Below are 17,698 nucleotides of genomic sequence, written 5' to 3' on the forward strand. Positions count from 1 at the left end.
ATATATTGACAGTTGAAATCCCAGTTTTGGAGCCAGGTTTAAAAGACCAATATATCAAAAAGGTCTTATTTTGTGTCAACTTATCAATAGTGAAACAAATAATTACTGAAACAAGAAACTAAACAATAAAATCAGCAAGTATCATTTTATTACATAAAGAGCTGAACATTTGTATGTTACATATTATCTACACAATCTCCCCAACGATTGTTTAAAAGCAATAGGTCTGGAATCAGGCAGAACATTACATGGAAGCTCAAGGCAATCCACACAAGTCTGCCAGCTACACCATGCCAATAATTATAGTTAAGATATTCAAGGAAAATTAATCAAAAGCTACCAGTCATCTGGCTACGAAATTTATAAAATTAGTCTTATGAAATAAAGTATGAACTGAAATATGATTGAAAATTAATTTTTTACCAGCCACACTGCTACTTCAGACATAATGAATGGATGACTGTATCACATTGACAGCAGTGTCTCTAATCTTTGGGCGTTTGATTTGTCATGTCTGCAACACTTAAAAGAAATCAAAGGCTCATGGCCTGGTTTCACCAATATTCTTCAACTTGAAGGGAAATTCCTTAACTTCAAAATTGTCCATAGGTAAGCATCACAGAAGTTAGGAAACTATAGATTTGTTCTTTAACTCCTATAATGGTTTCCTATGGTAGATTTTAAGTTAAGGAATTTCCATGAGAGGAATGGTCGTGAAACTCGGGCCGTACCTTATAGACAAGCACCAATAAAATATACAGCTAAACCACACTGCTATACATGTACAGTAATCTGTTCAACATTGGGGGAATAGTCCACTACGGATATAGTACAGAGTTATCAACTCTCGGAAATGAGCCTTTAAATACTATGAGATATTACATTGATGTACTAGATAAAGAATATAGACGAGAATTAGTTACAACTTGTCTGTATATTATTACAAATATCCCAGTTATAATTCTATTACCAGTGATTCATTAGTTTTTTCTCTCCATATCCCCTAGCAAGATATTGAGATTAGAATTTCTGTTATTACCAGTTCTACTGATTTATCCAAATCCTGAAGTTTGATTCTCTTATAATATATGTTAAGTGTAGAAAAACGCTTAGTACATTAAATGTAATTATTTTCACAAAATAACACTACAGGACAGAAATGGAATATCAGCAGGAAAAAATTCAGATGCTGTTAGCTGAATCCTAATGAAAACTCATCGCCAGGATGATGAAAAAGAAAACAATACCTAGCTTGCTTTTACAGATAGTGTTATAAAGCTATACAGTATTATATTACATCAGTACAAACTATACAAACACATGTCGTGTGGCATATATAAAACCAAGCACTTTAATCATAAACAAAAGCTGAACAGTACACATGAAACGACGGGTCCAACACACACGTCTGTAAAATTCACAATGTTTACAGTCGTGTTTCATTATACAGGGAATTCCATTGATAGAACAACAAAACAAATAAACAAACAAATCTTCGGTGTAGAAATCATATCTAGAATACCACAGATAACGGCATTTCCATAGAGGAAGCAGAGTGCATTTCAAACAAAATTCAAATAGGCCACAACAAAATAATTCTTTGTTTAAACAGTGTGCCAGCTGGTGATTATCAGTTTTTTCGTGATTATACAAGTTTTGTTGACCTTTCACGTAGACACGTACGGACAATTTATTTGAAAATATATACGTAAGATTATTCTGACCACATTCATATGTATATGTATACTGTTCACTCGATCTATAACATCTTCACCACAATTTAACATGCACAATGTAAATATAATGGTACACGCCATGTACTTTAATAATCTAATAAAAAGTTTAATTCATATATATAATGTAAGAGATGCAAGAGATTTTATAGGACGAAAATTTTAAAAAGTAAAATTTTATTTACAAAGTGAAACATAACAAGTCTATCTATAGATGTAAAACATCCGTAAGATGATTTAAATGGAATCAAAATAAGTATGAATATATATGGTGAAATCCCTTCCTTCACATGTGTTTGTGTTCGCAACAATGAAGCTGAATCATTAGATGCTAAGCAGGCTTTAGACATCACTTCACATTGAGGGGTGCAAGAAACAATGTGGTAAAGGGAGATAACCACGAAACTCTAGAGAAACGATGACAAAGCATCGATCTAACACTTAATAGAGAAATTTAGAGTGCAATACAAAAGTAATGCTACTTATTTATCCACGTTTAAAGACAGATACAATGCCACAGATGTACAATATTCTTAAAAAGCAATATCAATGCATCTAAAAAGCTAGAATTTAGTTATATAAAGATATCGTCCAAATTATAGTATTCTTTTTATCAAAATTGATACATTTCACATTTGAGTGAATGTCTACTAATAAAAATGGCTGATGGTACAATATCAACTCACAATTTACCCTCTGAATTTGTTATCAGGTGTGAACATCGAAGGAAAAAAGATGATTCTAGCACAAGATGCATCTACAACATAATCAGCTATATGAATTATGGTGGAAAAAATCACATCAGAGAATACACACATGCGCTTTGGTATAAGCAGAACTCCCATAAAAATTTTCAAAAGGAATACCATGAGCAAATATAGTTATGATGTTAACAGAAAGAGCAGCACACAGATATGAAAGCTGAGCGAGGACACAAGGGCACTTTAACAATTGCAGATCCACAACATGTATCTCTCCTCTGGTGGTAACCTGCACCAGGCCAACGCTCCCCTCACCGCTGGCGTGTGTTCTCACCGTAATCTCCTACCAAGGCAAGTTAACTTTCATTGCATACAATGCTGCATATTATATCATACTTGTGATTATATCTTATATATAAAACTGATAAAGGATTTATACAGATTTTACCAGACGATTACCCAGGAACAGTTACTCATGCATGCTGTTATGCATTTTGCTCATCAGTGTAACCATCACTTCTGGTTTCCTTCATTGAACTTTGTATCCAACAGCACAGTATAAAACTGTCACTCTTCCCCTTATAATCAGTCTATGTTTTGATATCCCTCCCTTATAATTCTTTGAAATAAATGTTTATGTGATTAAAGGAGTATACACTTCTTTTTGTTTTTCGGCTTCGGTTTTGGACATAGGACTGCTCGGATTGCCTCATCGAACACTGTTTTGAGGCCTTTCTGAGTTAGAGCTGAACATTCGAGGTACTTGACAGCGCTGATTTCCTTGGCCATGGCCAAGCCCTGAGGGTACGTGATTGGTGACAACTTCTTTTCCTTCAGTTTCTCAATCGTTTCCTTATCTTCCCTCAAATCAAGCTTTGTTCCTACTAGAATGATGGGTGTATTCGGACAGTGATGGCTCACTTCAGGATACCACTACAATGAGATATTAGTTCAATGAAAAATCTTTCACAATTCAAAACTTTACCATAGGGTAAATTGTGACAGAAATGTTACAACAGAAAGCATTTCATTACATTTCAGTTTATAAATGATTGGTTAACATGTATGTAGCTAAGGTCATTCAAGGACGGCCTCCCATGCAATGTGTTGCATGTGTGATTTTGGAGACTGCAGTATAAAGTTATGTAGTGTCTCTTTGTAATAGTGGTACTCTAGCCCTTTTTATAGTGATATCTCACTGAAGTATGATGTCCGAGGTACAAAATACCTGTAGAATGGTTTATAAAGTAAAGTTAACAGCAGAGACCATTAACAGTGTAATTACCTTTCTCAACATTTTTTGAAGTTTAAATGTTCTTGTTTGAAGTTACATGTATATATACTTGAGTCCTCTCCAGTTGGCAATTTTTATAATCAGCCCTCGAACCATTCTAATTGATTCCAAAGCATTGTATTATTACACTGATCATAAAGCATCTTTCATCTCAAGTCTAGACTTACCTTTGCTCTGACATTTTCAAAACTTGCCGGACTAATTAGAGAGAAACAGATGAGGAAGACATCCTGTAATGATAAGATAATCAACAAGATTAATCAATAAGACACAGAAAAAACATACAAGGGAAACATACAAATATTATCATAGAATCTAAATTGTAGTAAAATTGTTATTATATGTACATTTAACCTAACTCAAAGTTAAAACTCCACGTCTAATTCAAAGCATTTTGTTGGTCCTGATCAAACTATTCACTTTTTATTCAGTTAACATTATTAATATATCTCATTTTTACTGACTCTACAGAACAATTAAAGTTTCAGTGTGTATTCAGTATATGTATGTACACCAGTGAATAAAATTCATCAGACATTATAATTAACCACCATTTGTTTTCCCTGCTATTTGTGTTATATGCATTATGTAATTGAACTAATCCCTCACAAAAACAGTTTGATTATTTATATTGACGATAAGATAACTGGTATATACTGGTGACTTACAGTCTGAGGGTAAGACAACTATATTGACGATTAGATAACTGGTATATAATGGTGACTTACAGTCTGAGGGTAAGACAGTGGTCGTAATCTGTCGTAATCTTCTTGTCCTGCTGTATCCCAGAGTCCCAAGTTGATTGGTTTACCATCTACCATAACATTTGCAGAATAGTTGTCAAACCTGTAAAATCAATCATAAACAGATATAAGTAAGGAAATTAATTATACAATGATTTTTTTTTTACATAGGCAGATCAGATGTTCGGACTGCCGTGGCGGAATGGTTATTTGTTGTGTTCTGACATATATTACCATGGCCAGGCCACTAGCCCTATTGATTTTTGAGTTTGCATCCCACATAGCTAATCAAGGGATGTATTGACAAATAGGTCAGTTGTTTTTCTATGGGTACTCTGGCTTTCCTTCACTTATTTAACCTGGCATGTCCTTAACTAAATGGCCCAGCTCCTGACTTTTGGCAGGTTTAGAATGTAAAACAGACTAATGAATTGTATCCTTATAATTAAGCACAATCAACTCCAATTGAAACCAGGACTTATTTTCTGATTTGATATACCCTAAATATATGGTGTGCTGGTTACATACAACTATGCTTAAATTTATATTCAATGCTATAATGTATGTCTCCTTAGCATGAACAGTAGTGCTTACTGCAGAGAGCATCATGTTAAGGTCTTTTCTGCAATATTGTACATGTTTATATTTTGAAAGAATTAAAGAATGAATTATGTTTACTTTATTTGTATTTGCATTATTCAAACTTTGTAGACTCTGAGGATCATAAAAAATCCTTCAAAATAACCACTTTTTTCATTTTTAACAAACTAACACAAATGTGTACACTTCAAGGCTTGAAATTGAATTAGTGTGGAATCCCACAGGCCTATCTAGATCTATATAGCTGTCTTACTTGAAAGGGATACAAGTCACTATATTGGTTCTAGTGAACTAGAGCAGTGTTACATCCTTTTGGCTGTCAATAACAAGTTTAAGCCATATTTCATTGTGTATGTTAATTCTGTGGTGCTCCTGAGACTGAGGTGCCTAAACAGATGTGTATAATTGAGTGAAGCATGTGCTAGCCTATCACTGATCAGGGCTACTCAACACAATACAGCTGTGTTTAAGTAGTGGTACAAGACTCAGCTGTTTCTAACATAATCATCATATCATTAAACTAATTGGAAGCTTGTTATAAGGGCACAAATGTAAATCTATTTCAAAAGTAAAATTTCTGTTATAGTATGGGCTTCTTTTCTTTTTATTTTTTTTTTCTCAAGTGTACATGTCTGAAACCAAAACTAAAGCAATCAAGTTTAATTCACATCTTGAAATACTTTAAATTGACTAGTAAGAACAATATTCAAAAGATGATCATGATGATATTTTAACCATACGTTACTTAGAATAAAGCAAGACTATGTATAAAATTATAAATGTACATTTATGTTGACAAATTATTGCATTGGGCTAATTAATATACCTACATCTAACTGTTACCGTAAATTGCTGTCTGTATATATCTTAATTCTACACAAATAGACTACATGTAGTTTATACTACAAGTGTGCCATCCTTCCTACATATATAGACTTCAGCTTAGTCATAAACAGATCTGAAAAATCAATCAATGCTACAGCAGTATATGTAGTTTGACCTTTGATCTTTAGCCCTGACCCTGGGGTGCAAACATATGCATGAAATATATGTACTAAACACTGTCTTGAAAAAATAAACAAGTACATATACATATTTACACCATCATTACTCTGCTAGAAAATTTCTACATAGTTAATGGTTTTAGCAATTATTATTGCGAGGGCATGAGATCTAGACAGTCACCAACAGGGATTCTACCTTTTAACATTTAGTATGATCCAACCTTAGTTCTTCTATATATATACCTATATATAGCTAGACTAAACCAAACTAAAGGGAGAAAAATGTTCATTGTTTCAAAATATGTTGTTACAGTAATCATATAAGGATACAGTTGTCAGCCTGCTATAGCATTCCAGAGCTTATTACATATATTTTTTAACTGTGCCCTCCTCCTCATTATTTTTTCTCAATACTCAAAGCCAATAATAAGCTTTATTAGCGATTACCTGTGGCTAAGTTTTGTTGTTAATATATGTTCTGTGTATAAGGCACATAGTTATAAGATTTTTAATTTTTGTTGCAACATGCTATTTATATAACTGAGTTGCACATGCATGTATGAACCTTATTGGCCTGTGTATATAATATACAATCAATGTAGATAACAAATAGGTACTTCCTGGTGGGTGAAGATTTACCAACATGTATATATTCTTCACAGACTATATATAATAAACCTTTTTGTTATTTCACCATACCAAAGACAAACTATAGCTATAGTATAAAGAGTTAGATAAGAAAACCTTGCTAATAGCCTAATAGAATAACATATATTCTTTATAATTAACGCTTACAACAAACTAATGACTACAAGTTCATTCCCAGACAATGTTCCTATGTGTTTAACAAACTGTGCATTATAACAAGGTAATTTTGTTGGTTCCAAGAGGTTTGTTATAACCATGTTTTACTGTAGTATGTATGTTATTGCTATGTAATCTCTATCATAACTTCTATTATAAATAAGATATCAATTAAAAATGTAAACCAAGACAAAAATGAAGGAGTTATAATTATATAACGAGAAAACCACACAAGCCAGTTACTCGGAAAAATAATGAAAGGATGGTCAAACACATTGTAATATATAAGGAAAAAGCATTTTTTGTTTTTTGAGTGATCTGTCACAGATCCACAACTTGTGAAACCAATTATTCTTTTTTTTAAATGTAGTAGATAGGTTGAATGGAAGTATATATTATGACCTATGTATGACATCAATTGAGGATGACCTATAAACGGCCTCCTCAATCCTGGTAATCTGTTGGTGTATGTATCTCTGAGGTCACTACTACAGCTAGGATGTGCGACACAAGCTGATAAAAACAGGAAGTTAATTTCAGGTCCATTTAAGTAGAACTTATATACATGGTTTAGGACATGTGCGAATCATATGTATATACACATTATACCTATCGAATACCGCAATACCAATGACAGAATAAAACTAAATTAAATTAAATCATTTGTTTTCCTGTTAGGGTTAATGTTTATTAGAGACAGAGATTTGTTTACATTTAATGCTATTGATCTTATATAGACTAAAGACGAATTGTGTACAGGTTATCTCACAATAGTAAATATACATTTATATACTATTATCTGGTATCATTTGATTTGTTGGGAATTATTCCAATTTATTGATTTTTTTTTAGTGTACTCTAGATCTTCATATCACAAATTTCAATTGATAAATAATTCTAAACAATTAGTTGAGGTATACATATATGACATGGCATTAGGTCATTCACCTCTGTTAAATCGATGACTAACTGACTGACTATAAGTAGACATTGTCCTGTCCATAACTTCTGTTAAATCAATGACTAACTGACTAACTATAACTAGACATTGTCCAGTCCATTATTTCTGTTAAATCAATGACTAACTATAACTAGACATTGTCCTGTTAAATCAATGACTAACTGACTAACTATAAGTAGAAATTGTCCAGTCCATTACTTCTGTTAAATCAATGACTAACTGACTAACTATAACTAAACATTGTCCTGTTAAATCAATGACTAACTGACTAACTATAACTAGACATTGTCCAGTCCATAACTTCTGTTAAATCAATGACTAACTGACTAACTATAGCTAGACATTGTCCAGTCCATTACTTCTGTTAAATCAATGACTAACTGACTAACTAAACTAGACATTGTCCTGTTAAATCAATAACTAACTGACTAACTATAACTAGACATTGTCCAGTCCATTACTTCTGTTAAATCAATGACTAACTGACTAACTATAACTAGACATTGTCCAGTCCATTACTTCTGTTAAATCAATGACTAACTGACTAACTATAACTAGACATTGTCCAGTCCATTACTTCTGTTAAATCAATGACTAACTGACTAACTATAACTAGACATTGTCCTATTAAATCTATGACTAACTGACTAACTATAACTAGACATTGTCTAGTCAATTACTTCTGTTAAATCAAGGACTAATTGACTAACTATAACTAGACATTGTCCTGTTAAATCAATGACTAACTGACGAACTATAACTAGACATTGTCCTATTACATCAATGACTAACTGACTAAATATAACTAGACATTGTCCAGTCCATTACTTCTATTAAATCAATGACAAACTGACTAACTAAACTAGACATTGTCCTGTTAAATCAATGACTAACTGACTAACTATAACTAGACATTGTTCTATTCATTACTTCTGTTAAATCAATGACTAACTGACTAACTATAACTAGACATTGTCCTGTTAAATCAATGACTAACTGACTAACTATAACTAGACATTGTCCAGTCCATAACTTCTGTTAAATCAATGACTAACTGACTAACTATAGCTAGACATTGTCCAGTCCATTACTTCTGTTAAATCAATGACTAACTGACTAACTAAACTAGACATTGTCCTGTTAAATCAATAACTAACTGACTAACTATAACTAGACATTGTCCAGTCCATTACTTCTGTTAAATCAATGACTAACTGACTAACTATAACTAGACATTGTCCAGTCCATTACTTCTGTTAAATCAATGACTAACTGACTAACTATAACTAGACATTGTCCTATTACATCAATGACTAACTGACTAAATATAACTAGACATTGTCCAGTCCATTACTTCTATTAAATCAATGACAAACTGACTAACTAAACTAGACATTGTCCTGTTAAATCAATGACTAACTGACTAACTATAACTAGACATTGTTCTATTCATTACTTCTGTTAAATCAATGACTAACTGACTAACTATAACTAGACATTGTCCTGTTAAATGAATGACTAACTATAACTAGACATTGTCCTCTTAAATCAATGACTAACTGACTAACTATAACTAGACATTGTCCTGTTAAATGAATGACTAACTATAACTAGACATTGTCCAGTTAAATCAATGACTAACTGACTAACTATAACTAGACATTGTCCTGTTAAATCAATGACTAACTGACTAACTATAACCAGACATTGTCCTGTTAAATCAATGACTAACTGACTAACTATAACCAGACATTGTCCTGTTAAATCAATGACTAACTGACTAACTATAACCAGACATTGTCCAGTCCATTACTTCTGTTAAATCAATGACCAACTGACTAACTATAACCAGACATTGTCCTGTTAAATCAATGACTAACTGACTAACTATAACCAGACATTGTCCTGTTAAATCACTGACTAACTGACTAACGATAACCAGACATTGTCCTGTTAAATCAATGACTAACTGACTAACGATAACCAGACATTGTCCTGTTAAATCAATGACTAACTGACTAACTATAACCAGACATTGTCCTGTTAAATCAATGACTAACCGACTAACTATAACTAGACATTGTCCAGTCCATTACTTCTGTTTAATCAATGACTAACTGACTAACTATAACTAGACATTGTCCTGTTAAATCAATGACTAACCGACTAACGATAACCAGACATTGTCCTGTTAAATCAATGACTAACCGACTAACTATAACTAGACATTGTCCAGTCCATTACTTCTATTAAATCAATGACAAACTGACTAACTAAACTAGACATTGTCCTGTTAAATCAATGACTAACTGACTAACTATAACTAGACATTGTTCTATTCATTACTTCTGTTAAATCAATGACTAACTGACTAACTATAACTAGACATTGTCCTGTTAAATCAATGACTAACTGACTAACTATAACTAGACATTGTCCAGTCCATAACTTCTGTTAAATCAATGACTAACTGACTAACTATAGCTAGACATTGTCCAGTCCATTACTTCTGTTAAATCAATGACTAACTGACTAACTAAACTAGACATTGTCCTGTTAAATCAATAACTAACTGACTAACTATAACTAGACATTGTCCAGTCCATTACTTCTGTTAAATCAATGACTAACTGACTAACTATAACTAGACATTGTCCAGTCCATTACTTCTGTTAAATCAATGACTAACTGACTAACTATAACTAGACATTGTCCTATTACATCAATGACTAACTGACTAAATATAACTAGACATTGTCCAGTCCATTACTTCTATTAAATCAATGACAAACTGACTAACTAAACTAGACATTGTCCTGTTAAATCAATGACTAACTGACTAACTATAACTAGACATTGTTCTATTCATTACTTCTGTTAAATCAATGACTAACTGACTAACTATAACTAGACATTGTCCTGTTAAATGAATGACTAACTATAACTAGACATTGTCCTCTTAAATCAATGACTAACTGACTAACTATAACTAGACATTGTCCTGTTAAATGAATGACTAACTATAACTAGACATTGTCCAGTTAAATCAATGACTAACTGACTAACTATAACTAGACATTGTCCTGTTAAATCAATGACTAACTGACTAACTATAACCAGACATTGTCCTGTTAAATCAATGACTAACTGACTAACTATAACCAGACATTGTCCTGTTAAATCAATGACTAACTGACTAACTATAACCAGACATTGTCCAGTCCATTACTTCTGTTAAATCAATGACCAACTGACTAACTATAACCAGACATTGTCCAGTCCATTACTTCTGTTAAATCAATGACCAACTGACTAACTATAACCAGACATTGTCCAGTCCATTACTTCTGTTAAATCAATGACCAACTGACTAACTATAACCAGACATTGTCCTGTTAAATCAATGACTAACTGACTAACTATAACCAGACATTGTCCTGTTAAATCACTGACTAACTGACTAACGATAACCAGACATTGTCCTGTTAAATCACTGACTAACTGACTAACGATAACCAGACATTGTCCTGTTAAATCAATGACTAACTGACTAACGATAACCAGACATTGTCCTGTTAAATCAATGACCAACTGACTAACTATAACCAGACATTGTCCTGTTAAATCAATGACTAACTGACTAACTATAACCAGACATTGTCCTGTTAAATCACTGACTAACTGACTAACGATAACCAGACATTGTCCTGTTAAATCAATGACTAACTGACTAACGATAACCAGACATTGTCCTGTTAAATCAATGACTAACTGACTAACGATAACCAGACATTGTCCTGTTAAATCAATGACTAACTGACTAACTATAACCAGACATTGTCCTGTTAAATCACTGACTAACTGACTAACGATAACCAGACATTGTCCTGTTAAATCAATGACTAACTGACTAACGATAACCAGACATTGTCCTGTTAAATCAATGACAAACTGACTAACGATAACCAGACATTGTCCTGTTAAATCAATGACTAACTGACTAACGATAACCAGACATTGTCCTGTTAAATCAATGACCAACTGACTAACTATAACCAGACATTGTCCAGTCCATTACCTCAGGGGTGAATGAGTTCAATATGTTTACTCATCAAAAAAATCAATAAATTGTGAAATAATGTCAATAACCATCATAATTATTAATTGTACAATAAATTATCTATGAAATAGACTATAACAGAAAAATAACCCATCTTATAACAAATATTTCAAAAAATTTTCAATTGTTAATAAGGTAAAATTTTAAGCAATGTACATAATACCATTGTGGCATTTTGGCAATACACAAACATGTTGAAGGTCTCTTGATACACCTGTCAAGGTGCAGTGAATGAAAAAGTTTCATACAATATGTATACTTCATATACTGACTTAATCATTATAAATAACATAAGATTAGGATAACATCTCCATTCATAAAGGCATTACATGGGTGTGTGTGGGAATTAAAGGACAAGGTACACATACATACGGGTCGGTATGACAGTTGGTATGCATGTTCCCTGGTTTACAATACTTTCAGAATAATCTTATGATTCAGACATTAATTCATATTATCCAATGGGCATTAAATGTAAAATGAATTCAGTTCAAACTGAAAGATTATAAATGTATAATTACTGCATGGAAACTGAACTTTGCTCAAAAGAAAGAAAATGTTTCTATCATTATTTGTTAAAATATTATTAAACTTTCTATTATCTGTATTTTACAATGACTGTCATCATTTTCTCAAGACCAATGATTTCCCCCCCCCCCCAATTCAGTGATATGTGAAAATTGATGATGATATCTGCTAGAGGGGCACTTTCTAAAAATAGCTGGCAAATACTCTGGAGTCTGTTGATGTAATGTCAGATAGGGCATATACTTATATATATAAACAATGATATCATAAATCAATTATCTGGCAATCCGAAATGCCTTCAAAACATTTCATAGATTAATTTATGAAACTGAAAGTAACATGTCTGATTGTGTAACATATGTACGTAATGATATATAAACACCTATGTTTATTAAAGCTGAAAAAAATGTATCAAAACTGTAACTATAAGGAATTTTTCTTCTCCACAAACAACTCGCTACATATACCCATGATCAGTGTTCCTGGAATATGGTACTTAAATATTACCTGTTCTTGTATCTGCTATTTTTGAATCTTATATCACTTGCATTTTTAATTATATTCCTGGTTAACTTTTTTTAAAACAGACTTGATTCATCAAACACTCCAACATCCTTATTTTCTTTTAGTGACACATATTATGCATGTACCAGGTATTTATCACCTACTTACAGCATATATAGCAATTAAAAACATTCTTTTTACTCATGATTACATTTTTCTGTATACATACCTATGGTAATCTTTATTACTATCATCAGGCCCCGATTTCTCGAAACAAAATTAACAACTTAAGTCAAAACTTAAGTTATTTCTATGATGTAATCTATGTTAATAATTTTAACATAAGTTCATTTTTTACTTAAGTTTGTTTCGAGAAATCGGGGCCAGATGAATATGAGTAGTTGAAACATTCTGAAATGTTAATTATTTACTGTCATTTATTATTATTTTTGACATACAGGTGAATGTTTTATCTCTTGTTTTTAATGCCCTTCAGAGAGGACATACAACTGTCCTGCTTCTCCCAAGACATGATGGCAAAAGGTAGTTCAATCTAGGACATTATATTTTCTTATTCTTCCTAAAACACAAAAAGTAACTTATATATTCCTTGATTGTGAGTTCTGCCCCATGTTAGGCCAAAGATTAGAACTACTGTATATCTTGACGGCTTTAGATCAGGGTTATGTCCCCTGGCTGAGACATATACCAGAATCTATAAAATGAGGAGTTGCTGCTGCAGATAAAGGCTGAGCAGACTGCTGAAGTGTACTGCTCTGTATATAGGTATGGCAGTATGCTTCAGTAATGTGAGTTATGTAACACTATAAAGTTTGCAAAAGAAACTGCATTCACATGTGCAATTATTAGAATCTATCTGGGTTTGTTGAATGGACAAAGATATCTCAACCAAGGCGCAAAAGTTGGTGCTTGCTGGGTGTACATACTTGTATGTCTTAAAACCTCTTACCTTTTGAAGGTTAAGATATATACTTGGATCTCTTAGATAGTGTCTGCTGAATAGCTTGATTGTTTCAGTAACTTTAATATAGTATTTCTAAATATATATTTAGTGATTTTTTTCATGCTACAAATCATCATTGATACCCCATAGAAGAAACATAATGATCAAAAGTGGTGTTTTTATAATCATTTGCAATGTTTTATGAAATGTTTATATTAATATTGATGTCCATGTTATGTTTGAGATGAGCTGCATTGTAACATGTGTGTGTCTTTTCCTATCCTATGTGAAGTAGATTCAGTCCAAGCAAACCTTGTAAAGTGTGCAAGAATTCTCCTGTCTCAGAGTATAATCTGATCCATGTTGTCTGTATAAAATTGTTTTCTTTGAATGCATACAAAATTGCCAAACTCAAACCATTTTTAAACAGTCGAGTCCTTTCATATATACAAATGTATAGCTTATGTAAGTCACTTTTGAATTTTCATTTTCATGTTGACTTATGTCAGAACAGGTACATAGTTAAATGTATTGCTGATATGGATTTGGGAATATTTAGTTCATTTAATGATGAGTATTTTAATTGATGGGGAAAGCAATTCCTCAAACATACGACTGAGAAAAATACAGAGGCATTATAAATAATAAAGTCATTGTTTTTGTTAAACATCCCTGTGTTATCTAATTAAATATAAGGACAAACCAGGTTAAAAGTCAAGGAAGGCAATAGTAATAAGTATTGGTACCAGAAGAAAAACACCAACATTCAGTCAGTCTATATAGATCGATACAAGTCCATAACTGTAATTTGCTATTCATTTGTGGAAGGCTAAAGGTGTTGAAATGCCTTCAGTAGACTCCCCAGACTATATTTTTCATCACAAAAGTCAGATTTGACTCTTGAGTTTGAAGCACATGTCTAAAAAGTGCTGACTTTTCAGATTTCTGAGAAATTGTGATTTGACTCCTGCATGATGCCATCTGCTTAAAGTTAAGGGTCTTCTAGATCTGGATGCCCTCGTCTTACTAACTTGGCCACCTCAAGCTCTTTCATATCATCCAAAACCTGAGATGTAATTAACTTTTTCTGTCTTTTTTAGGGCTGTTACGAGTATGGGTCGGGTTGGGGATGTAACCGGGTCACAAATGTGTACCCAGGTACCTGTCAAAATAGGATAATTCGTCTGGATGTACGTAAACAAGTCTGGAACTTATATTATTAAAGTATTACAAAATCAAACTCATTCGTTTAGTTTTCACTTACCAAGGATTACACCTTGTATCTTTTCACAACATTTTCAAATGCAACATTGTTCCAATTTTTAATTCTCATGACCGTCTTTTGATGCGAGAACAATCTACTTGACGGACATGTGCACTTAAATAAGTCACACTATAGTCATATCGGATAACACTAGAGACCGTCCGAATGTTTCCGGTTGTATTGCACCCATGTGCAAAAACATTTCCTCTCGGACTGGTATATGCTACAAACACACTGGTTAGACTGACACTTTACGGCAGCTCATTAGCAATTATGAATGTCCAATAGAAATGAAGTTGACAATTAACGACTGAAGCTATCTTTACTGAACTCAAATAGGATTTCATCGAATCTCCGTCGATCAACCGATCTTCCCAAACAGCAAACATAACGCAGCTCATTAGCAATTATGAATGTCCAATAGAAATGAAGTAGACAATTAACGACTGAAGCTATCTTTACTGAACTCACATAGGATTTCATCGAACAGCAAACATAACGAACCACATAGGATTTCATCGAACAGCAAACATAACGAACCTAATTTGTTACAAAAGCAGTAGATCTGTTTCGAGTACCCGGGTACGGGTTGGGTACTAAAATTCGGGTACCTGGAGACAAAATTTAGTACCCGTGACAGCTCTAGTCTTTTTGTATAAATGAATATTGAATGATGATAACCTGCACATATCGATGATCATAGATATGGAAATTATTATATGTCAGTAATATAGACAGAATACTTACACTGTGGGGATATACTCTCCTGGGAAAGCATTTGTTGTGTAACTGATCAGGAGACATGTTTTACCAACAGCTCTGCAAAATAATGAATCACATGTTTAGAGATAATCATTACATGTCTATATAAACAATTTATATAAGACCATTAATAAATGTTTATTCTAAAGTGTGCGAAAGTGTGCAAAGCTCTATACATGTGTGTTCATAGAATGAATATATAAGTACTCAGCCTACTATACCTTTCAGCTGACAATACTATCCGTCGAAAAGTCTTCAGAGCTACAATATTGCAGCTAGTGTGTTCAGGGAATTAGTAAACAAATATATATAGGTTTCGACTTTGCTACTCAAATTGTATATTCAATACGTTCCAAGTTTGTATCATGGTTTATATGATTTGTATCCTGGGAATACAGGGTCACTTCTGAACTTAATTTGATGTCTAATGTTATACATACAGGGTTTGTCCTGAGTATTCCATAAGATAAATGTGGTCCTTCTCAGAAAAAATATCATTCATATTGTTCTATGATAGAAATTGTGGCAATAATAATGTACACTGAGTATGTTAATAGTTAATTAATAGATTTAGTTATTTGGTATAGATCTGGTCAATTGATATAAAGTAAAGATGAAAAAACATGTCCTGTATAAGGAACATACTCAAAATGAAATATAATTGAACATCTTCATTTGTAACAAGGCTATCAGTCTGTAGTGCTGTGGATAAATGAACATGATTTACTTCAATATCATCATAGCAACACATGTTCAAGGGAATACCAATCTTTACAGTTTATACGACCACGAAGATATGTTTTTTACAACAATACTGACCAGGCCTGGAAGTCAGAGTTTGTGTAAACAAAATACATTGTATATATGTCAAATACATGAGTAATGAGGTTGTACACCATGTGTCTGGGGAGGGCTTTGGCTTAGTCATCTATAATCTGACCCCATTATTTTCCACAGCTTATAAACAAATGACTTCCTTTCCTAATTGTGAATTTGTATTATTGGTCATCACTAAGACAAAGATGGGCTGCTTGATGTCGTTAGACCGAATCCAGCCCCGACCCACACATTACAGGAAGTGATTACTAAGAGTGACTATTGTCCATAAACTTGGCAAAGTTCACACTAACAACAAACTCATCAAACTCACACTAATTGGTCCCTTTTATCTTAGTCCATCGTAGCCATGTCAAACTACATTTATTACTTAGACAAGCTGAAAATATATCAATATCAAACAAGGCATAATAACTCATAACTACTTGATTTTTCAGAGTCCGAAGCGTTTTGAGGCCAGTGCATTTTTTAGCTCATGACAGACGGAAGAGAAAAAGTTGGTTCGTTTGTAGTGTGAATATATTCTGTTTTTTACTCACCCGTCTCCAACTACAACACATTTGATGGCCTGCATATTCTGTTGTAAACAATGGCTAATCACCGTCCAGTAGAGATGTCAAATATCACGGCCTTATAATGGGCCGACCTCTCCCAGTTTAATACCTATAGAAAATATGGCTGTCGCCTCTTATATAGGAACGATTAAACGTGAACTATTTTTAGTATTTCCGGTTGTTCACGGACATTGCCGAGTTGTAATTTATGCAGATGACGCCGGTGCGCGCATCTTTTGGACGCTTGCCTTTTAAACACCTTAACACAAACGTTTCAAAGATCCGTTGATGTGTTACTATTTAAAGGCATTTAATCAAGTTATTT

At 33.0% G+C, this 17,698-nt stretch overlaps 1 protein-coding gene across 1 annotated transcript; it reads right to left on the reverse strand.

Annotated features, from left to right (window-relative positions):
* Positions 1–131: 131 nt before the first annotated feature.
* On the reverse strand, positions 132–17,532 carry LOC138323042 (ras-related C3 botulinum toxin substrate 1). The gene is made up of 5 exons (XM_069267368.1): positions 17,359–17,532; positions 15,968–16,039; positions 4,457–4,574; positions 3,896–3,958; positions 132–3,367 (listed from the first exon to the last, which is right to left on the reverse strand). The coding sequence occupies exons 1-5, from the start codon at positions 17,391–17,393 to the stop codon at positions 3,077–3,079; spliced, it is 579 nt and encodes a 192-aa protein (XP_069123469.1). The 5' UTR covers positions 17,394–17,532; the 3' UTR covers positions 132–3,076.
* Between the last annotated feature and the right edge of the window lie 166 nt (positions 17,533–17,698).

The sequence above is a fragment of the Argopecten irradians genome, chromosome 5 (genome assembly GCF_041381155.1).
Source record: "Argopecten irradians isolate NY chromosome 5, Ai_NY, whole genome shotgun sequence".
Taxonomy (NCBI): domain Eukaryota; kingdom Metazoa; phylum Mollusca; class Bivalvia; order Pectinida; family Pectinidae; genus Argopecten; species Argopecten irradians.

Excerpts from the sequence above, each read along its gene's own strand:
- LOC138323042 (XM_069267368.1), bottom strand. The coding sequence starts at position 17,393 with ATGCAGGCCATCAAATGTGTTGTAGTTGGAGACGG. Across the intron at positions 4,575-15,967 it reads GGAGAGTATATCCCCACAGT|GTTTGACAACTATTCTGCAA; the intron begins GTAAGTATTCTG and ends TTGATTTTACAG. Across the intron at positions 3,959-4,456 it reads CACTGTCTTACCCTCAGACT|GATGTCTTCCTCATCTGTTT; the intron begins GTAAGTCACCAT and ends TTATCATTACAG.